Below are 23,883 nucleotides of genomic sequence, written 5' to 3'. Positions count from 1 at the left end.
ATAAGTCAGGCAGAGAAGGACAAATACCATATGTTTGCACGTATAGGAGGATTAGGAGGAACTTGACGGAGGAACAAGGGGGAGAAGAAGGGCGGAAATGGTGGGGGAAAGGGAGAGAGGCAAACCATGAGAGACTCTTGAATGCTGACAAAAACTGAGGACTGATGGATGTGGGGGGGAGGGGGGGATGGGCATGAAGGAGGGCACTTTGGGGATGAGCACTGAGTGTTATGTAGAAACTAATTTGACAATAAACTATTTGTAAAAAAAAAAAAAAAAAAAGTTGGATGCTCAACCAACTGAGCCACCCAGGTGCCCCTCTAACATCTTCTTTAAAGAGGGGGCTTTTAGAAATTAATAAAAAGACTATCGGAGTAGTAAATGAACAAAGAACATGAATGAGTAGTTCAAACAAGAAGAAATACAAATGTTCAATAAACGTGGAAGAATTTTTCAAATTAACTGATAAGCAGCAGAAATTCAAATAAAAATGAGATGCCATTTCCCTGTTGAATGTAATGAGTAACAACAACAAATAGTGACAGTGCTCACTATGTGTCAGGCATTATTCTGCAATAGAATATTGAACTTAACTAATCCTCCCAATAGTTCTATAAGTATGTACTATTGTGATCCACATTTTACAGATGAACAAACTGAGGCACATAAAGCTGAGTAACTTGTCCAATGTCGCATAATAAAAAAGTGATAAAGTCAGGATTTAAATCCAGGCTCCCTGACTCTTAAGGTTTTAGTGCTCGTTAACTACTACCCTTTATGGCTTCTCAGAGATTTTAATAAATAACAACCAGTATTAAAAGAGTATCTAGAAATAGGTAGTTTTATACACTGCTGGTTAGAATATTAGTAGGGGTGCCTGAGTGGCTCAGTTGGTTGGACATCCAGCTCGTGGTTTGGCTCCAGACCTGATCTCAGGACTATGGTATCAAGTCCCCTGTCATACTCTGTCCTGGGCACGGAGCCAACTTGAGATTCTCACCCCATCCCCCCCATCTCCTCCACTTTTGTGCCCTTTCTCTCTCTCTCTCAAAAAAAAAAAAACATTTCTGTAAGACAGTTAAGCTCTATGTTTCAAAATTTTAACATGTGCATATTCGTTGAACTAATAGTTTATCTTAAGGAAATCCTTGTAATAGGTACATAAAAATGTATGTACAGATATTTAAAGTTCTTCTATAATAACAAACAATATAAACAATTTCATGTCTAATAGAGGATTAGTTAAATAATTTTGGGAAATCCATTCTTATTGGAGATAATAAAATAATGCTGCTAACTAACTCACGTAGGAAAAAGTTTCTCCATGTTAAGTATATATAGTATTTGACTTTGCAAAGCATTCTTAGAAAATTGAAATGTCATTGTTTTTCTCTTTATAACTATAAGTAGATTGTATACGTAAAATTGAGATAAAGTTAATTTAACTTTAAGAATTTAAATATCCTTTTTTTTAAGTAAGCAAATCACTAAGGAATTACAATTGAATTTAACATAATTGTTATGGAAGAATGCTTTATATCTGTTAACTGTTGCTTTTTTTTAATATCTTATATATCTGTTAGGATGCCTAATGGGAAAAAAAACCATGGAGAAGTATATTAGACTACAGAAGATTGGAGAAGGTTCATTTGGAAAAGCCATTCTTGTTAAATCTGCAGAAGATGACAGACAATATGTTATCAAGGAAATTAACATCTCAAGAGTAAGTATTTTTTTCTTTGATTATTTAATAGTCTGGTTTCAGTAGGGCTCATCATTAGAGAATAAAAACAAACATGGCAATGCGTAACCCAAAGTGAAAGGCTGCCATAATCCCAGAGAGGACCACTAATTTCAGAATAGTTTGTATATCTTTTCATATTTTTTTCTATGATGTGTGCTTGTGTTTGTGTGTTTAAGTGTTTAAACAAATACAACACCTGTTCTGTAACTTAATCTAGTTTGAACATCTTAAAATGTTTTTTCTTGTGGATTCTTTTTAACTTCTGTCTTTATTTTGTTATTTGGACTGTGCTTTATTGGTAGTTATATTTTAACTACTCTCTTACTGATGGACTTTTAGATTGTTTATTGATGGTTTAATTTAATATTTTCTTTTTCTCTCCCATTTAAGATGTCCAATAAAGAAAGGGAAGAGTCAAGGAGAGAAGTTGCAGTGTTGGCAAACATGAAGCATCCAAATATTGTCCAGTATAGAGAATCATTTGAAGGTCAGATACATTTTGCAAGAAAGTTTAAAAGAACTAAGCCATGTGACAGCTTTTGGATATTTTCCTTATGGTGTATTTTCAGGAAGAAAAGCATATAATTTTTGCTTCGATACATATGTGTATGAGTATCAGCTTGATTCTGGGGTAATAATAATGTTACTACCCGGGGAGAGTCTGCATTGTGTGAATGGAGGTCTTGATTCTTTGATTCCCCACAAGAAGATTTATGTGGGGATACTCGCTGGAATAAAGACAGCCAGAAGGGAAATAGTGAGCACAAAGCAGTTTATTAAAGCGAAAGTACACACTTTGGTTGGGAGAGCTGGTGGAATCTACCATATGTTGTTTTGGGATTGGATGTTATTGGGTCTTTCTGGGTTGGGGGAGAGCAGTGACTTGCGGTGGGGTGGTCTCTAATAGGAAACTCCTCCCACAGAGTGGGAGGGGGAGTTTTGGACTGTATGGGATTTGTACCTGAAATCAAGGCAGCTTTTCTCCAGGGCAAGGCTATACATCAATGCAAATGCATTATAATTAGTCTAGGGGTTACCCTGGGTAGAGGTGGTAGAGGAGAGGAGGAGAAAGCCCCAAGGTCTTGAAGCCTTAACTTAAGGATGTTGTGCCCCAGGGCTTTTAATGTGTGGCTTATTTATCGCCTTCTTGCTTTTGTCTCTGTCATTCCCCTTCAAGGATTTGGGACTCTGCCTCAGGGTATTACTTCCACTGCTCCTGTCTATCTTCTACCTAACACTGACACCACACTGTCTGTGTGTAATTTTATATTGCTTTACTGGTACTCTGATTGCTTATAAAGAAGCAGTGTGGTTAAGCGTAAGAATTTGGACAAAGCAAAAACAGTAACATGTCATTTTAAACTGAACTTCCTTTAAGTGCTACCACTACTGCCACTAGGAAAATGTTGTGATCTTTAGAAAGTATCCTAATCATTTGTGTTATAGCATACCTCATTATCATAATACAGGGTTCTCAGGTTCTTCAAATGTCATAGCTATAATGTTGTTTTTGGAAATATACACCATTGTATTTGCTAATGCAGGAGCAAAGCTTCTCTAAATGCAGGTAAAGATGGTTTGTTGAAGTCCTTCGGAAGTCATTTTCATTGTTATCATAAATCCCTACAAATTACAAAACAGATTATGTCTGTATGTATGTATATATGTTTGTGTTTTTAGTTAACAACATTGCTGTTTATTTAAGGAAATGGGGTGGAAAAAAGAAAAAAAGAAACAAGCTAAAGAATAGCTACTTCAGCTCCTGATTTTCTGCTGCTTACGAGTCCTAAATTTATAATCATAGTTTTTTCTCCTTCCTCATCCAGTTCCTTGTCCTCCGTTGCCCTCTGCAGCATCTTGGCTGGGTGTGGTCTGTTTTGCCTAGTGGAATAACTCAAACCATGATCACTGCAGGATCTAACTCTTTGAAAGTCCTGTATTTTTTGCAGTTTTTCATTAATTATGGCTATTTGGCAAGAGAGGAGAAGATACCTTAATGAACCCGTTGGGTTCCAGTAATAGTCCTCCGTGGCTTTATTGTGTTTCAGCAGCACAGTTTCTCCTTGATAATCACAATTCAGCACTTCAGCCAGCACAGTGATTCTTAACAGAAAGATAATTTAGATAGAAAGTAGTAGATAGTTTAAATGTTTGTTTCAGGGTTAAATCACATACCAGTTACAGAGTCTGAATTAGAGCAAAAGTATCCTTGTTCCCAAATTAACTTGGTACATACTGTAGAAGAACATACTTTAAAAAATATGGATCAGGTAACACATTGTATCATCAGGTACTCAGTTCATTTATTTTATGATGGCAGTGAAGTGACGATTTATACAAGCGAAAGGGTACAGTGTTAACCATCTTCTCCTTCCCATGAACTTGAATTTCCTTTATCTTTATCCTTGCTCCTCCTTTAGTTTCATTTCTCTTTCGCTACAAAAATTTTAATATTTCAAAAAAAAAGGTTTAAATATATGTCAACAAATATTCTAGCAGGTATTTTGTAGTTATGTAGAATGCTTCACATAGAAACATCTAAATGATTCAAAAGAGGTAACACATTCTTTACGGTTGTTTTCTTTTAATACTGCTATTTAATTTTAAAGGAGTACGTGCTCATGGTAAACATATTCAAAAAGTACAGCTGGCAGGAACCCTAAATTCTATGTTCCTTTCACTCCGTCCTCATTCCCATTCCCCTAGGAGTAAACACTCTGTGTTACAAATTTAGTGTTTCTTTATTGTAGTTTCTGGAACGAGCATATACATACAGTTTTTAACATTAAAAACAGCTAGGATGATACTATGTATTTCTGCATCTTGTTCTTTTCACTTTATATCTCATGGATATCTTTGTGTCATTATGTATTGATGCACCACATTCTTTCAACTTCTTAGAATACGTGCAGCATATCCCATTGTGTGCATTGTATGGTTCTGTCAAAGTTTGTTTAGCCAGTTTTCTGTTAGGGACACTTAAGTTGTTTTTAAGTTTTTCACTGTTGGAGATAATGTTGCACTGAACACGCTTTTACAGGTGTCTATGTACTATCATAATATTTCTGTAGGAGTGGAATTGTTAGACTAAAAGAAGTGAGAGTTCCTATGTCTCTCCGCTTTCCAACCTTGGCTTATAATTCATTCTAAAATTTATATGATATAGCTTTATTGGTGATTCATATATATTTCTGCCTTAACTGATCTCACTGTAATCTGTATAGCTCTTTGAACCTCCGTAGTTTCAGTAAGAGCTTTTAGGAGTTCTAAAATACAAATGTTGTTCTCTAAAATGATTAAAAATAATTTATATATGCAAACATTTAAAACCTGTCAATTTTAGGGGTGCCTGGGTGGCTCAGTTGTTAAGTGTCCGACTTTGGCTCAGGTCATGATCTCACGGTTCATGGGTTTGAGCCGTGTCAGGCTCTGTGCTGACAGTTCAGAGCCTGGAGTCTGCTTTGGATTCTGTGTCTCCCTCTCTCTCTGCCCCTCCCTTACTTGCACACTGTCTCTTTCTCTCTCAAAAATAAATTTTAAAAATGTATTAAAAAAAAGGTATCAAAGAAATTTGATATTGATGTCATAGTTGTTAGATACCATTGTAAGTAGATCTTCTAAAGTCACTTAAAAGGCAGAATGGCTCTGTTGTGACAATCATACAAATAAGACCCAACATTTTTTTGTTTTAAGTTCCAACATTATGCGTATGGGAACTAGGGCATAGAAAAACTTCCATTGACAACCTAAACAGATTTTAAAATTGCTGTCTTTGAGGTGCCTGGGTGGCTCAGTCGGTTAAGCATCTGACCTTTGATTTTGGCGCAGGTTATGATTTCACAGTTCTTGAGATCTACCCTGGAGTCAGACTCTGCTAGAGTGCAGAGCCTGCTTGAGATTCTCTCTCTCCCTCCCTCTTTGCCCCTCCCCTGCTCTCTCTCTTTCAAAATAAACTAAAAAAAAAAAAGTGCTGTCTTTCAGTTAACTTAAAAGGAAAAATGAAGGCCATGTGTATTGGCAAAACTGATAGAAGAATTAATAAAAGATGCCATTGTTGAAGGCAGAGTTGAAATGTTTGGATAAAATTATTCTATAAAACACGTGAGTGGGGAGACAATAGTATTTCCATGCATATAAGTGTATAACTGGATTATAATACTACATATCATAAATAGACACTTTATTGTCTTATTACATACCTAAAATTTATAAAGTAGTTTTAATCATTGAGAAAGTGGGGGATTATCTTTTATTACTGTATATTTGGGTATACATTTTACTCATTTATATACTACTCTCTGTTTTTGGTTGTTTGTAGCTAACACCTTTAAATTTTGTTATTTTTATTTTCCTACCTTCTTCGGTTTTTATCCTCTTAAGTTTTATTTCTACTGTTTCTCAAGTCATTTTTATGTCTTTAATGGAAGATTTTCAATATCATACTTGGATATAGGTGTTAGCATTTAATTTGTTCCTCATTGGTGCTGCCAAAATCTAACTTCTCTGTCTACTTGAAAAAAGCTTTTCTTTGAGGCTAAATTTGGATTTCTTTTTGCTGCAGGTAATAGAGAATCTAACCAATATTGGCCTAAGTGGAAAAGATATATAATTAACTCACCTAACAGGAAGTCTTAAGAATAAGCAGTCCTTTGGGGCGCCTCGGTGGCTTAGTCGGTTAAGCGTCCGACTTTCGCTTAGGTCATGATCTCGCGGTTTGTGGGTTCGAGCCCCGCGTCGGGCTCTGTGCTGACTGCCAGCTCAGAGCCTGGAGCCTGTTTCAGTCTGTGACTCCCTCTCTCTCTGACCCTCCCCTGCTCACGCTGTCTCTCTCTCTCTCCTAGAAATAAATAAAACATTAAAAATAAAATTTAAAAAAAAAGAATAAGCAGTCCTTTAATAGGGCATGTATGGTAGCTCAAGAGTGTTACCAAGATTCAGTCTCTTCTGCCATTCTTAGTATGTAAAGTTTTCAGCCTAATGCTTTTCACCTTGTCCCAAGATGGCTCTTGGAATTTAGGCACATATTTTCATCTAAGGCTGAAAGGAGGAGGCAGTACCAGCAGGTCTTCTTGAATCTGTTCCTTTAGTAAGGTAAACAAATGCTTTCTTAGAAGCCATTGTTCAGATTTCCTCTTATGTCTTATTGGCAAAAACTGGGCCAGTGACCACTCTAGCTCTAGAGAAAAACTCTCATTTTCTCATACTGAAAATGAGAAAATCTGGGATTTTTTTCAGCTTCTCAATTGAGGAGTAATGAAGGAGAAGAGGGCTATAATTAGCTGTTGAGTTAGGCAACTAAGTGTATGCTTTGCTCATTGGTTGTGGTTTATATCCTCATTACTGTGTTTTTGTTAAACTCTTAGTCGTTTTCTAACATGCATTGAGGCTTTGTCACTTGTCTTATAGTCTTTTTGCCACAACTTCAGGCATTTTTATGTGGTGGTGGTTTTTATGAGTTTCAGAGCATGTTTCTCCATTATTGTGTGAGCCCATTGGTGGTAATGGTGGGAATTATATTTCTGAATCCCTAGCATCTTGCGTAGAGTGCCTGACACGTAATGGGCATTTGGATGTTTGAATGTTTGAAGAAATACAAAACAGATTAGTACTTACTTCTCTTGTGGAAAAAAGACCTTTATGTTGACCTTACATTTTACCTAGTATTTATCCCAAAAATAATAGTAGATTTATTATAAGCAGCAGAAAATATTACAGTTTATGTAGCAGAGCTTAAACATTTTACTTTGTAAGTATTTTTTACATTTATTTATTTTGAGAGAGAGAGAGAAAGAGAGAGAGAGAAGGAAAGTGGGAGGGGGAGTAGAGAGGGAGACAGAGAATCCTAGGCAGGCTCTGGACAGTGCAGAGCCCAACGCAGGGCTTGAGCTCACAAACTGTGAGATCACCACCTGAGCCAAAGTCAGAAGCTTAACCGACTGAGCTAACCAGGTGCCCTGAAACATTTTATTTTATAATTGCTTCTCCATCCCATCCTCACGGCCTGTTTAACCTTCTCTATCTCTCTCTCTCTCTCTCTCTCTCTCTCTCTCTCTCACACACACACACACACACACACACACATTTTCACCATTTTTTTTTCTTTTGGTAGTTTCATTTTTGATACATGCATTGAAACAAAATTCCTATGTTCTGTAACAATAAGAAGTTTGCCCTCTATTCCTGTCTTTGAGCCACCTGTTTTACTTCTTAGGGTTTAACCATTGTTACCACTATCTTGTGTCAGAAATATTTGAAGCATTAATAAGCATATACAAATGATAGCATACTGTACATAACTTTTTGCTTTTTGTTATGCTACATAAATGATAACATCCTATACATATTTTTAAAATAATTAATGGATTGTACAATTTTCTGGGCCTTTGTTTTTTTATTCACATTGTGGTATCTTAAATGTATATTTGATATCATTCATAAAGAAATATACAAATTCTTTATTTAGTTTTAATTCCAGTTAAGGAACATTTAGTTCCTTAAACCATTTTGAGTATATTTTTGTGTATGATGTAAGAAAGTGGTCCAGTTTCATTCATTTTCATATAGTTTTCCATTTTTCCCATCACCTTTTGTTGAAGAGACTTTTTCCAATTGCGTATTATTGTCTCCTTTGTCAAAGATGTATTGACTGTATAATCATGGGTTTATTTCTGGACTTTCTGTTTTTTTCTATTGATGTATGTGTCTGTTTTTTTGCCAGTACCATACTGTTTTGATTGCTACAGCTTTGTAGTAGATCTTGAAAATACACCACCAGTTTTGTTCTTTTTCAAGTTTGATTTTGCTCTTTGGGGTCTTTTGAGGTTTCATACAGAATTTGAGGATTGTTTGTTCTAATTCTGTGAAAAATGCTGTTGGTATTTTGATAGGGATTATGTTAAATCTGTAGATTGTTTTAGGAAGTATGGACATTTTAACAATATTTATTCTTCCAGTCTGTGAAATGGAATTATGTTTCTGTTTTTCAGTCTTAAGTTTTTTCATTAGTGCCTTATAATTATCAGAGTATAGGTCTTTTACCTTCTTGGTTAAGTTTATTCCTAGGTACGTGATTGTTTTGAGTATAATTTTAAATGAATGGTTTTCTTAATTTCTTTCTCTGCTATTTCATTATCAGTCTATAGAAATGCAGTGGATTTCTCTTCATTGTTTTTGTATCCACTGACCTTCCTGAATTCATTTATCAGTTCTAGTAGTTTTTTGGTGGTCTCTTTGGTTTTCTTTCTTTTTTTTTTTTTTTTTTATGTTTTAGTTATTTGTGAGAGAAAGAGAGAGACAGCGTGAGCAGGGGAGGGTCAGAGAGAGAGGGAGACACAGAATCTGAAGCAGGTTCCAGGCTCTGAGCTGAGCTAGCTGCCAGCACAGAGCCCGACGCAGGGCTCGAACCCACAAACCATGAGATCATGACCTGAACCAAAGTCAGGCACTTAACTGACTGAGCCATACTCTGGTTTCTCTTCAGATCGTATAAATCTTTCACCTTTTACTTAACTGACTGAGCCAACCAGGTGCCCCTCTTTGGTTTTCTATGTATAGAATCATGCTATCTACAAATAGTGAGTTTTACTTTTTCCTTACCAATTTGGATGCCTTTTATTCCTTTATCTTGTGTGATTGCTGTGTCTAGGACTTCCAGTACCATGTTGAGTAAAAGTTGTGAGAGTGAACATCCTTGTCTTGTTCCTGACCTTGGGGGAAAAGCTCTGTTTTTCACCACTGAGTATTACATTAACTGTGGGTCTTCTATCTGTGGCCTCTATTATGTTGCAATATGTTCCCTCTAGACCTGCTTTATTGAGAGTTTTTATCATAAATGGATGTTGTGCTTTGTGAAATGCTTTTTTGGCACCTATAATCCAATGGTTTTTATACTTTCCCTTGTTGACATATCATATTAATTGATTTGCAAATATTGAACCACCCTTGCATCCTAGGGATAAATCCCACTTGATCATGGTGAATGATTTTTCAATGTATTGTTGAATTCAGTTTGCTAATATTTGTTGAGAACTTTAGTATCTATGTTCATCAGAGATACTGGTCTGTAGTTTTCTTTTTTTGTAGTGTCTTTTTTTTCTTGGGTTTATTTTTGAGAGAGTGAGCAGGGGAGGTGCAGAGAGAGAGAGAGGGGGACAGAGGATCTGAAACGGGTTTTGCCCTGACATCAGAGAGCCCGATGGGGGACTCAAACCCACAAACTGTGGGATCATGACCTGAGCTCAACTGGCTGAGCCACCCAGGTGCCTCTGTAGTATCTTTATCTGGTTTTGGTATCAGGGTAGTGCTGGCCTCATATAATGAATCTGGAAGTTTTCCTTCCCCTTCTAATTTTTTGGAATAGTTTGGAGCATAGGTATTAATTCTTCCTTAAATGTTTGGTAGAATTCACCCATGAAGCTGTTTGGTCCTGGACTTTTATTTTTTTTTATTGCTGATTCAGTTTCATTGCCGGTAATCGGTCTGTTCAGACTTTCTGTTTTTTCCTGATTCAGTTTTGGGACGTTGTAAGTTTCTAGGAATTTTTTTCATTTCTTCTGGATTGTCCAATGTGTTGGCATGTAATTTTTCATAATATTCTCTTACAATCCTTTGTATTTCTGTGGTGTCGGTTGTTATCTCTCTTCTTTCATTTCTGATTTTGCCTACTTGAGCCCTCTCTATTTTTGATGAATCTGGCTAAAGGTTTATCTATTTTGTTGATACTTTCAAAATACCAACATCTGGTTTCCTTAGTCTATTGTGTTTTTTTTTTTTTAGTTTCTATTTCATTTATTTCTGCTCTAATCTTTATTATTTCTTTCATTCTACTGTATTTAAGTTTTGTTCCTTTTTTTTTCTAGCTCCTTTAGGTGTAGGGCTAGGTTGCTTATTTTAGATTGCTTGTGCTTTTGGATATAGGTCTATATTGATATGAACTTCCCTCTTAGAGCAGTTTTTTTTGCTGTATCCCAAAGATTTTGGACCATTGTGTACTAAATTTCATTTGTCTTTATTTTTTTTAATTTCCTCTTTGATTTCTTGTTTGACCCATTCATTGTTTAGTAGTTTCTTAACCTCCATGTATTTGTGTTCTTGCCAGATTTTTTTTCTCTGTGGTTGATTTCTCATTTCTTAGCTTTGTAGTCAGCTAGGGTATGATTTTGATCTTTCTGAATTTGTTGAGACATGTTTTGTGGCCTAATATTTGATCTTTTCTGGAGAGTGTTCCATGTGTACTTGAAAACAACATGTATTCTGTGGTTTGGATAGAATATTTTGGATCTGTTAGATCCATCTCTTCCAGTGTGTCATTCAAAGCCATGGCTTCCATTTATATTTTCTGTTTGGATGATCTATCCGTTGATTTAAGCATAGTGTTAAAGTCCCCTACTATTCTTGTATTTACTATTGATTACTTCCTTTATGTTTTATAGCTGCATTTTGTATTTGATTGCTTTCATGTTGGATGCATAAATATTTACAAATGTTATATTTTCCTGTTGGATTGTTCCCTCTATGATTATGTAGTGTTTTTCTCTATCTCTTGTTACATTCTTTGTTTTAAAAATCTAGTTTGTCTGATAGAAGTATTGCTACCCCAGCTTTATGTTTAGTTCCGTTTGCATGATAAATGCTTTTCCATCCGTTTACTTTCAATCTGCTTGTGCCTTTAGGTCTTAAGTGAGTCTCTTGTAGCCAGCATATAGATGGTTCTTACTTTTTTATCCATTCCATGACTCTGTCTTTTGATTGTACTGTTTAGTCCAATTACATTCAGAATAATTATTGACATATACTTATTGCCATTTTGTTACTTGTTTTATGATGGTTTTCATAGTTCTTCTGTGTTTCTTCTGTTGCTCTCTTCTCTCATGGTTTGTTGGCTTTCTTAGTAATATACTTGCATTCCTTTCTCTTTCTATTTTGCTTATCTATTGCTGGTTTTTGATTTGTGGTTACTGTTATGCTTGTATATAAAACCCAGTGCATATAGCAGTCTATGTTACCTTCATTAGATTAACTTGATAGTTGCTTCAGTTTGAACACATTCTGTACTTTCCCTCTCCCCCACATTTTAGGTATATGGTGTCATTTTTACATCCTTTTATTTTGTGAATCCCTTTACTGCTTTTTATACATATACTTATTTTGCTGCTTTTTTGTTTCCATTTTTCTCATTCATAGTTAAGATCTTTCCTTTCTATTCAAAGAATCCCCCTTTAACATTTTTTTGTAGAGCTCGTTTAGTGATTAAGACTTTCTTTAATTTTTGTTTGTCTCAGAAACTCTTCATCTGTCCTTCTATTCTGATGAACCTTACTGCATGGAGTATTCTTGGCTACAGGTATTTTTCTTTCAGCACTTTGAATATATTATTCCACTCGCTTCTGGCCTGCAAAGTTTCTGTTGAAAAATGCACTGATAGCCTTGGGGTTTCTCTTGTATTTAAATATCTTCTCTTGCTGTTTTTTAAATTCTCTCCTTATCACTACTTTTTGCCATTTTAATTACTGTCTGTCTTGGTGTGGACCTTCTTTTTTTTTAAATGTTTATTTTTGAGAGAGAGCACATCAGCGGGGAAAGGGCACGGAGAGGGGGAGACATAATCTGAAGTAGGCTCCAGGCTCTGAGCTGTCAGCACAGAGCCTGACGCAGGGCTTGAACTCACATATTGCGAGATCATGACCTGAGCTGAAGTCAGATGCTTAATCAACTGAACCATCCAGGCACCCCTTGGGGTGGACTTTCTTACATTGATTTTGTTGGGGGCTCTCTGTGTCTCCTGGATATGGATTTCTGTTTCCTTCCTCAGATTAGGGAAGTTTGCAGCTATTTTACCTTCGATACATTCTCTGACTCCATTTCTCTCTCTTCTGGGATTGCTATGGTGTGAATTATTAATTATACTTGATGGTGTCACTGAGTTCCCAAGTCCATTTTTAAAAAATTATGTTTATTTATTTGAGAGAGAGAGAGCATGAGAGAGAGAGGAGAGAGAGAGCACAAGGGGGGGGGGCAGAAAGAGACAGAGACACTGAGCTTCAGGCTCTAAGCTGTCAGCACATAACCTGACGAGGGGCTTGAACCCATGAACTATGAGATCTTAACCTGACCTGAAGTCGGATGCTTGATCAACTCAGGCACACAGGCTCTCTGAAGTCCATTTTTTATTTTTATTTTTTCCCCTCTCCCCTTCAGCTTAATTGCTTTCCGTTCCTCTATCCTCCTGGTTGCTGATCCATTCCTCTGCTTCCTTTAGTCTACTATTTATTACATCTAGTATATTTTTTATTTCAGTTATGGAGTTCTTCATCTCTGATTCATTCTTTTTTATCTCCATGTTCAGAGTCTCACTGAAGTCCAGTGTTTTCTCAAGTCCAGTGAATATCCTTATAGTCATTATTTATTTATATTTTAAAAAGAGAGCATGCACACACAAGTGGGGGAGAGGAGCAGAGAGAGAGAGAGAGAGAGAGAGAGAGAATCTTAAGCAAGCTGTACACTCAGTGTGGAGCCTGATGTAGGACTCAATCCCACAACCCTGAAATCATGACCTGATCCAAAATCAAGAGTCAGATGTTCAACCGACTGAGCCACCCAGGCACCTCCATCCTTATAATCCTTTAAATAGTCTTTTAGGTATATTATTTATTCCCATGCCACTTAGGTCTCTTGCTATGATTTTCATCCTATTTTTTCATTTGGGACATATTCCTCTGTCTCCTCATATTCTCTAACTCTGTGTCTGTTTCTGTATGTTATGAAAGTCAGCTACATTTTTGGCTCTTGAGAGTAGTGGCTTTATGAAAAAGAGGTCTTATAGTGCCCTGTAATTCAGTGTCCCCTGTTCACCAGAACCTGGCACTTGAGGGGTGTTTCATATGTGTGATATGTATGCTCTGCTATTATGGCAGAGTAACATTTGGCTTTAATTCAGTTGTCTGCAATGGCTCTCTTTGCCTCTTATAGGCAGAGTTTGGACCCTGTGTTATTGGTGGGCTAGTCTGGGGCTGTCTTGGGCTTGGGTGGAATCAGACCAGGCATTTACTAGAAATACAATAACACCAAAATGGAAGGTGCTGCCCCTTTGTTTTCCCCTGAGAAGCTTTCATTGGTGGGTAGGGCCAATAGTGAGACCAGGTGTCTGCTCCCAGCCCACTGCTGGGGTGCACTCAGACTGGTTCCCTACCCCACAGGCATGAGTCACTTTGGAGGGGTGCTAGCCCCTGTTGGGGCTGCTTTCAGCCTGCCAGTCTTATGGTATCATGTTGGATGGACTCTCCCAGAGACATAAGGTGGAGGTCCACAGGAGAATGTGGGTACAGGGTGTAGGGTGTCAGCAAGGTGTGCATGGGTCTGCTGTTGGAGGAGTACTGGAATAAGGCTTGGCTGAAGGGGATATGCCTGCAGAATGTGAGGCAGGTTGCACCATTAGCAGGCTAGGTGGAAAGTATTGGCACTATACTGGTTTCTCATAGGTTTCCATGTACCTACACTGCTGGACAGGGCAGTATTATGGTGCCTGCCAATTCTTCTGCTCCTGGAGAGGTCCCCCAACATCCCTGCCTTGCTCTGCCTGAACAGGCTCTGAGATTAGTAAACTACTCTCCCTTATGCTCCAGGCATTTTTCAAAGTGCTGCATCTGTTTTGCATCTCTGCTGGGCTATTTGTTGTGATGTCTCTTTAAGGGTGGGGAGAGTTTCCTATTGCTGTCTTGCTCTCCCAGAGCCCAGCATGCTGATTTTTTTTTTAATTTTTTTTTTTTTTATGTTTTATTTATTTCTAAGAGAGAGAGAGAGACAGCGTGAGCAGGGGAGGGTCAGAGAGAGAGGGAGTCACAGACTGAAACAGGCTCCAGGCTCTGAGCTGGCAGTCAGCACAGAGCCCGATGCGGGGCTCGAACCCACGAACCGCGAGATCATGACCTAAGTGAAAGTCGGACGCTTAACTGACTAAGCCACCCAGGCGCCCCACCAGCATGCTGATTTTTAATGTTCCGGTATTAAGCACCTCTGATTGTAAGAACTTGTGAAATTATGCCCCTATTGTTTTCAATGCCAAATGTTACGGGGATTCATCTTCCCTGTGAGGGTTCTCTATGCCTTGCGTGAGGGTCTATTTCTTTCCTCTCTCCATACTATGGGTGTCTCCCCTCCACCTCCTTCATTAGTCAGTCCCACAGGTTCTTTTAGCCCCTGATCATATCTTCACCTTCCTATGTAGCCTCTTCTCTTCATTTAGCTGTGGAGAGTCTGTTCTGCCAGTCTTCTAGTCATTTTCTGTATTATTTACATTGATGTGGCTGTTACCTAGTTCTATCCGTGGGAAGAGGTGAGGCCAATATCCTTCTACTCCACCATCTTCCTTAGAAGTCCCCATGAGTTATACAGATTCTTAATTAGCTCAGGCATATAGGTTCCCAATCCATGGCACATTAAAAGCAGTTTATCAAAATGGGGTGTGAGCAGTATGGTAACAAGAACACTACCACAAGGTGCAAGATGCAAGTACTGATGGAATTAAGGCTATAAGCACAGAATAGTAAAAGAAATGAAAACTGTTCTTTGATTCACAGTAGTCTCACTAGTAAATAGTGGCTTAGTAAATGTTGCAAGTGATAGCAGCTGCTCTCTAATTTGGGCAGAATAAGCATAGTGCTACTCTTACATAAGAAAAATAAAGATGGAGGGAAGGATGAGAAGTGTTCTAGTCCTGTCTACCCATAGGAAGACTCATAGAAGTCTCTTTTTCTGTGGACTGAGTCATAAAGGGGAATGAAGTAATGCTCTGTTTTCATGTTCACAGATTATATACAAATTTAAAAATAGCAGTAAAATGAAAGAATGCTCCAAGAGTGTACAGTCGTGTTCACTATTGTGTCCTCAGAATTCATTACAACATCTATTATTTGTTTAGTAAGTAATTGATTACGGGGATGAAACAAAGCTGAAAAGTAATGGTCAATTAGAAACTAAGTTATAATCCATCTTTGACAAATTGGTGGAAAAAATGTTTTTATAGATGATGTTTAAGAAAATACATTAAATGAAATTAAGTATGTTTGTCTGCATTTAGTCTGTATTCCAGAGATGTTTAGATCAATGTGGATACCACTGGTCAGTAAGATGCTGTATTCTTAGTAGAAAACCTTTAATGGTGGAGCTGCCTATTAACCCAGGTTATTGTACAATCTGTATAACCAGATTTTGCACTCCAGTTCCTTTGAAGATGGTTCTGTTTTTTAGTAGAGCATAATTCATTGCTGCATTTTAGTAAACCCTTAAGTACCTTTAGCTATGCTTTTGACATATATTTAATAAAATGAAATGTAATGTTTATATTTTGTAGAAAATGGTTCCCTCTACATAGTGATGGATTACTGTGAAGGAGGTGATCTGTTTAAGCGAATTAATGCTCAGAAAGGCATTTTGTTTCAAGAGGATCAGGTGAGTTAGCATGTAGGAGATTGACTCTTATTCCAGGTTATTGAGAAGCAATTCAAAGTTTATTTATGTGTATATTTATTTGTAACTACAAATGCTTAATTATAATTACTAGCACAGTTTGGTATCAAATTCCAATATCTCAGTCACATTTCTGTTCTAATTAGTTTCTACCTTAGTTCATTTCCCCATCTCATTTCTTGTCTATAATATTATTATATTTGTAACATATGCTATATTCTTTGTGTGTGTATAAATGCATATATTTATGTATATAACTTAATTATTCATTATGATTAATTATTTTATATTCTGTCAATCTGGCTTACTGCTGCCAGACCACATTTTCCTAAAATGTGGCTTTCCTTGATAATTCTAGCTCAGGAAGCCTTGAACTGGCAACTGCATTAAATCTAATATGTGTTTTAACCTCAGAGATCTCTAAAATATGACCCTATCCCACCTAAGCAGTCTTTTTTTTTTTTTTTAATGTTTATTCAGTTTTGAGAGACAGAGCGTAAGTGGGTGAGGAACAGAGGGAGACACAGAATCTGAAGCAGGCTCTAGGTTCTGAGCTGTCAGCACAGAGCCTGCCTGACACAGGGCTCAAACCCATGAACTGTGAGATCGTGACGTTAGCTGAAATCAGACAGTTAACTGACTGAGCCATCCAGCACCCTGTCTTATTTTTTTTTCTAGTATTCCCTAATATGCACCGCTTTTCATTTATTTAATGAATATTTATTGATCATTTATTCCATGTTTGGCACTGTTTGTGTTAGGGACACATGTTTATATAACTCATTTTTCCAGTGTATTTATTATTTCTTTTATTTTGGTAACGCTTTCTTGCCAACTCTCTATTATTAATACTCTACCGTTTTTTTTTTTTTGTTTTTTACAGCACAGCTCAAGTCCCAGCCTTTCCTTTGATTATCCATAACCACTTTAATCTGTGATCTTTTCCTTCTCTAAACTTCTGTTGCAGGTCTCATTATCACCCATTCTTAATTTTTATTCTGTGCTTTTACACAAGGGAATGCTGGGAGTGTTTTATCTGTTGTCTCTTTTAAATTTTATAATCCCCCATGCATTAGTGTGGTTTTATTTATTTAATAGATAAGAAATCAAACAGAGGTTAAGTAGAATATTTGTTTACATAACTTAAATTGTAAAATTATTAAAAAGTTCAGAAATGGAAATAATTCTTTGCCCACTGTTCCATCCCTGAAGATTACTACTGTTTTTAGTTTGGTGTGTTTTTCCACATTTCCTTTATGTACATCAAGATGCAGATATTCAGACATGGAATATTATACATTGCATACTCTATCTTGCTTTTGTCACTTAATTATCTTGATTACCCAAACCTATAAATAGAACAATCTGATGGTTGCCAGTGGGGGAAGGAGAGGGGTGTTTGGCAAAATTGGTAAAGAGCAGTGGGTGATAGGGGCTTCTAGTTGTGGAATGAATAAGTGACTGGAATAAAGGCACAGCATAAGGAATAGAGTCAGTGATATTGTAATAGCAATATATGGAGATAGATGATAGCTACATTTGTGAACATAATATACAAACTATCACTATGTTGTACACCTGAAATTGATGTAACATGTGTCAACTATATTAAAAATTTGGAAAGTAAGGAAGATGTTATTTATAATACAAGAGAAAAAATACAGGCTGTATTAAAAAATAATCTTGATTATTGACACATATTTGTCCATGTTCAATTATATACATTTTAATAGCTGCATTATATCTCATTCTAGCAAAGCCTGTACTTTTTTGTTTCTTTAGGCAGATATTCCAGTATCTGTAATGAATGTCTCACTGTATTTATGCAAAGTGGTTATCATGGTCTTGTATTTTTATTTTTATTTTTTTAAATTTTTTAAAATGTATTGTTTAATTTACATTCCAGTTAGTTAGCATATATTGCAACAATGATGTCAGGAGTAGATTCCTTAATGCCCCTTACCCATTTAGCCTATCTTCCCCTCCCACAACTGCTCCAGCAACCCTCTGTATATTTAAGAGCCTCTCTTATGTTTTGTCCCCCTCCCTGTTTTTATATTCTTTTTGCTTCCCTTCCCTTACGTTCCTCTGTATAGTATCTTAAATTCTTTATATGAGTGAAGTCGTATGATATTTGTCTTTTCCTGACTGACTGATTTCGCTTAGCATAATACCCTCTAGCTCCGTTCATGTAGTTGCAAATGGCAAAATTTCATTCTTTTTGATCACCAAGTGATATCCCATTGTATATAAAACCCACACCTTCTTTATCCATTCATGAGTCGGTGGACATTTGGGCTCTTTCCATATTTTGGCTCTTGTCCATAAGGCTGCTATAAACATTGGGGTGCTTGTGTCCCTTCGAAACAACATTCCTAATTTGAATTTCCTTGTTGATGAGCGATCTTGAGCATTTTTTCATGTGTCTTTTTGCCACTTGGATGTCTTCTTTAGAGAATTATCTATTCATATCCTTTGCCCATATCTTCACTGGGTTATGTTTTTGAGTATTGAGTTTAATAAGTTCTTTATACATTTGGATACTAACCCTTGATCTTCTATGTCATTTGCAAATATCTTCTCCCATTCCATTGGTTGCCTTTTAGTTTTGCTGATTGTTTCCTTCACTGTGCAGAAGTTTTTATTTTGATGAGGGTCCCAATAGCTCATTATTGCTTTTGTTTCCCTTGCCTCTGGAGACATGTTGAGTAAGAAGTTGCTGCAACTGAGGTCAAAGAGGTATTTCCTGGTTTCTCCTCTAGGATTTTGATGACTTCCTCTCTTACATTTAGGTTTTTCATCCATTTTGAGTTTATTTTTGTGTATGGTGTAAGAAAGTGGTCTAGGTTCATTTCCTGCATGTTGCTGTCCAGTTTTCCCAGCACCATTTGCTGAAGAGACTGTCTTTATTCCATTGGATATTCTTTCCTGCTTTGTCAAGGAATAGTTGGCCATATGTTTGTGGGTCCATTTCTGGGTTCTCTATTCTGTTCCATTGATCTGAATGTCTGTTTTTGTGCCAGTACCATACTGCCCTGATGATTACACTTTGTAATACAGTTTGAAGTCTGGGAGTGTGATGTCTCAAGCTTTGGTTTTCTTTTTCAAAATTACTGTGGCTATTTTGGGGTCTTTCCTGGTTCCATACAAAATTTAGGATTGTTTGTTTTAGCTCTGTGAAGAATGCTAGTGTTATTTTGATAAGGACTGCATTGAATATGTAGATTGCTTTGTGTAGTATTGACATTTTAACAGTGTTCTTCCAATCCAGGAGGATGGAGTATTTTTCCATTTTTTTTGTGTCTTCTTCAATTTCTTTCATTAGCATTCTATAGTTTTCAGTGTATAGATTTTGACCTTTTTGTTTATGCTTATTCCTAAGTATTTTATGGTGTTTTTGGTGCAATTGTAAATGGGATTGATTACTTGATTTCCCTTTCTGTTGCTTCATTATTGGCATATAGGAATGCAACTGATTTCTGTGTGTTGATTTATCCTACGACTTTGCTTAATTCATGAATCAGTTCTAGCAGATTTTTGGTAGAATCTTTTGGGTTTCCCGTATGGAGTATCATGTCATCTCCAAAGAGTGAAAGTTTGACTTCCTCCTGGCTGATTTTGGATGCCTTTTATCCCTTTGTGTTGCCTGATTGCTGAGGCTAAGAGTTCTAATACTTTGTTGAATATCCGTGGTGAGAGTGGACATCCCTGTCGTGTTCCTGACCTTAGGGGGAACTCAATTTTTCCCCATTGAGGATGACAGTAGCAGTGGGTCTTTCATTTATGGCTTTTATGATCTTGAGGTAATCTCCTATCTTTACTTTCTTGAGGATTTTTATCAAGAAAGGATGCTGTATTTTGTCAAATGCTTTCTCTGCACATTGTTTTGTATTTTTAAATACATACCTGTTGTGTGATACCTCATTCAGTTCTGCTTTTCCCCTAGTACTGTTTCAGATCCATTTGCTTTGCTATCTGTGCATTTGTTGCTTCTAGCTACGATGTAATGCTCCATGGTATTCATCCAGCTCTACACTTACTTTTATTGCATCATACACCCTTAATTAGTGTAGTCACAATAATTTCACATTAGAATTATTTCTCCAGCAAGGTTGTAATTTACTGTAAAACAGAGATCACAGTTTTCACTAATGTCCTCTCCGGGTACTTAGGAAAGCTGAGTTGGCACAACTAATCATTTGTTTGATAATACCATGTAGATGGGGACTTATGGTTTCTTGGCAGCAACTTGAAAATATGATCACGTGAGATCTTGGGTTATATTTTAGTTAAATACTATTAAATAAGGTAATGTCCTATTTCTCACTTTACTTACCTCCTGTTTCCTCAATTAAGTGTACTAGGTAGGACACAGAACTCAGAGTAAGAAAACTTGGGTTTTATCATTGTTCTACTTACCAGCTTGGTAATTGTTATGTTAACAAATGACTTAACTGTTTTGAGATTATTTCCTCATTAATAGGAATGTTCATACCACATAGCCAACTTCCCTGTTGTGGTGAAGTCAAATAGTGATGTATGTTAATGTACAGAGTGCTAGTTTTTATTAGAATTGTACCTAATGCATTCGATTGCTTATGTTCATTTTTACTCATTTGTCTTTATTAAACTTTAAAATGTTTGCTATTAAATTTCATAACATTCTATAAAATGCATTGTTAGTCTGTGGATTTGGTTCTGCAGTTGGATAAATGTTCTTAGTACATAATGATGTATGTGTGTGTTCTATATATTATGCATCTTGTCGTCCTAGAAATTATTATGGAGATTATGATATTATTCCATAATAAGCAACAAGAATTTAGCAAGTCTTTTTGTAAAATTAATAGAATTTTTCTACTCTTTAGAATGATGTTTTGTTAGCACAAATAAGAACATTGTATATTTTAGCCTCTTTGAAATGGGAATTATTTAAACAGAAACATCCTACTCCTACTACATCCTGCATGCTCTGGGATTTGAGGCCAGAAGTCATTTTTTGTTTTAGACTGCAGGGTGGCATAAATCTGAGATAGTTTTGTCCATTTCTAGAATGGAAGTAGGAAGAGAAAGACCTGTGAAACAAGATGATTTAGACTGGAAGTCTGGTTAATTTATTATAGTAACCAGTACTAGAATAAAATTTTTTATAGGGATATTTGATAAGGGCTTGATGAATATTTTCCTTAAGTGTAAATCTTGATAGCGAGTCATTGGCAAATGTCTAGAACCCTCCCATAAAGCATCTGTTTTCTGCAATATTTATTTAATAATTTCCTATACAAATTTAACCCTGGAAAGGCTGAGCTTCTTTGTTGATTTGGCAAGTCTTAGCATCCAGCTCTTACAACAATGTTGAGATAATTAATATATTGATAGCATATTTACTAATAATAGTATATGTACCTGAAAAAGAATATATGTTTACCTATTAAAGTGACAAAATATTTTTAGATAAATGTAGATGGATAGGATTCTGGGAAGATGGTAGAGCAGGAAGCAGGAAGAATCTGTCTCTCCACCTACATGACAATTACAGTGGCAGAATCTATCCCATGGAACTATTTTGGATCTCTGGAGTCTATTGTGGGCATGCAATTTGTAGGTGAAAGCTTAAATAATAAGTTTGTTTATTTTCAGTCATTTTTACCTCTTAGCTAGGTAACAGAGGCTGCTACCCATTTCCTACCCCCCCAGCACCCAGGCATCCAGCCCTGCATACTTTCCAGAAGCAGTTGAATGTACCTTGTGGGAACCAGGGTGAGCAAAAAGGTCCATGTCCTCCAGATGTCAGGGATCTGTGCTCTGATTATTTATTATTGTCATTATTATTTTAAAGAGAATGAGAGAGTTCACAGGTGGGGAGAGGGGCAGAGGAAGAAAGAGAGAGAGAGAGAGAATCTTAAGCAGAAGCAGGTTCCATACTCAGTTCATAGCCTAACATAGGGTTCAGTACCATGACTCTGGCATCATGACCAGAGCTGAATTCAAAAGTGGAACATTCAACTGACTGAGCTACCCAGGCACCCCTGTTCTCTGATTGTTAATTGCAATTTCTGATCTTGGAGGTGCAGACAAGGAGGTGGACAGCCATTGTTGTTGTACCTCTCCCCTGGTTGAAAGCCCCACTCTTTCATGCTGAGGTGACTTTCAGTAAAGGGCTAGTTCCCCCTCCCCCTTTTTCCCTTCTTCATTTCTCTTTTTTCCCCTTTAAGGAGACATGAAAGTATTCAATTCTTTTCAATGGCTAGTACAGTGATATCACAATATATTTAAATGTCCATTTAGGTGTTTATATTTTTTTGTTTTGATGAACATTGCTGGGATAAACATCCTTTTGTATTTGTGATACTGTATCCGTAGGACAAATTTGAAATTTCAGCTGCTCTTTCAAATGGTATGTGAATTTAAAATTTTTACATACTTTGCCAAATGACTATAATTAACTTTCTCACAAACAAGGTATGCAGAGACTTGTTTCCTCACGTTCTGGCCAACCTTGTGTGTTATTTATTTTTCTCAAGTTACAAAAGTATCTTATTTTAATTAGTGTTATTATTAAGAAAATTTTTATTAGTATTTTGTGTATACATTTATTGGCTTATATTTTCTCCATCATTTACCTTTCCAGTCTTTTCGCCACTTATTTTGAATACCAGTATTTTTCTTAATGATTTGGAAGAACTTTTGCATATTACAGAATTAGCAGTCTATCAATTATGTTGCAAGTATTTTCTTAAATAATTATTATACTTGATTATATATTTTGCCGTGCAGATGTTTTAAATTTTATATAGTCAACATTGTCAATCTTTATTCTTATGATTTACAGGTTTTGATGTTTTGAAATTCCTTCTTCAGTCAAAGATTATAGAAAATCAAACTGTATTTTGTTTTACCATTTTATAGTTTAATTTTTACCTGTTTAAAAATACCATCTGCTAGGAATTCTTTTGATGTTAGGAATGAGTTAGAACTTAAGACCTTGTACTTTCAAGTAGCCAATTTCAGAAATTGTGTTTATATGGTGAATGTGGAAAGAGATAAAACTCAGCTATGTCTTTCAAATTTCTAGCCTGATATTTTTCCTCTCATGATTTTTATTTATGGAGAAAAAAGATGTATTTAAAAATAAAGTCACAGGGGCACCTGGGTCGCTCAGTTGGTTGGGTGTCCGACTTCGGCACAGGTCATGATCTCACGGTTTGTGGGTTTGGGCCCCACTTCGGCCTCTGTGCCAGCTCAGAGCCTGGAGCCTGTTTTGGATTCTGTGTCTCCCTCTCTGACCCTCCCCTGCTTGCTCGCTCTCACTTGCTCCCTCTCTCTCAGAAATAAATTTTTAAAAACATTAAAAAATTAAAAAAATAAAAATAAAGTCACTTACAATCATAGTGTCATAAAATATAAAGTATTTTCATTTTTTGCTCTTTTCTGGAAATTTCTTTCTATATTCTGATTTGTAACAATGCTTCAGTAGCAGTCTCTTACGTTTTAAAGTCAGTGTGGACCCTTGCACATAATGTATCAGCTTGAATAACTACTTCATGTTAGTGACATTAATTACAGTGAAGTTAAAAATTATAGCCTAAATTTGTTTTTTAAGGACTTAGTTCCCCTCAACCCCATATATCCCTGAATGCTTTTTTTTGGTGGAAAGAAATACTGTGAAATGTAAA

The 23,883-nt window shown here is 36.4% G+C and overlaps 1 protein-coding gene across 1 annotated transcript in view; it reads left to right on the top strand.

The window, feature by feature from the left end:
* Positions 1-23,883, top strand: part of NEK1 (NIMA related kinase 1) — a 200,676-nt gene that overhangs the window by 9,120 nt on the left and 167,673 nt on the right. Inside the window, exons 4-6 of the mRNA XM_039219207.1 lie at positions 1,584-1,723; positions 2,135-2,231; positions 16,092-16,189. Coding sequence (XP_039075138.1) covers positions 1,592-1,723; positions 2,135-2,231; positions 16,092-16,189 — 327 coding nt within the window. The 5' untranslated portion in view covers positions 1,584-1,591. The remainder of the gene's footprint in view (positions 1-1,583; positions 1,724-2,134; positions 2,232-16,091; positions 16,190-23,883) is intronic.

Source organism: Hyaena hyaena, unplaced genomic scaffold, assembly GCF_003009895.1.
Source record: "Hyaena hyaena isolate Hyena2069 unplaced genomic scaffold, ASM300989v1 scaffold_804, whole genome shotgun sequence".
NCBI classification, from domain to species: Eukaryota; Metazoa; Chordata; class Mammalia; order Carnivora; family Hyaenidae; genus Hyaena; species Hyaena hyaena.
This window is presented reverse-complemented; position numbering and strand designations above follow the sequence as displayed.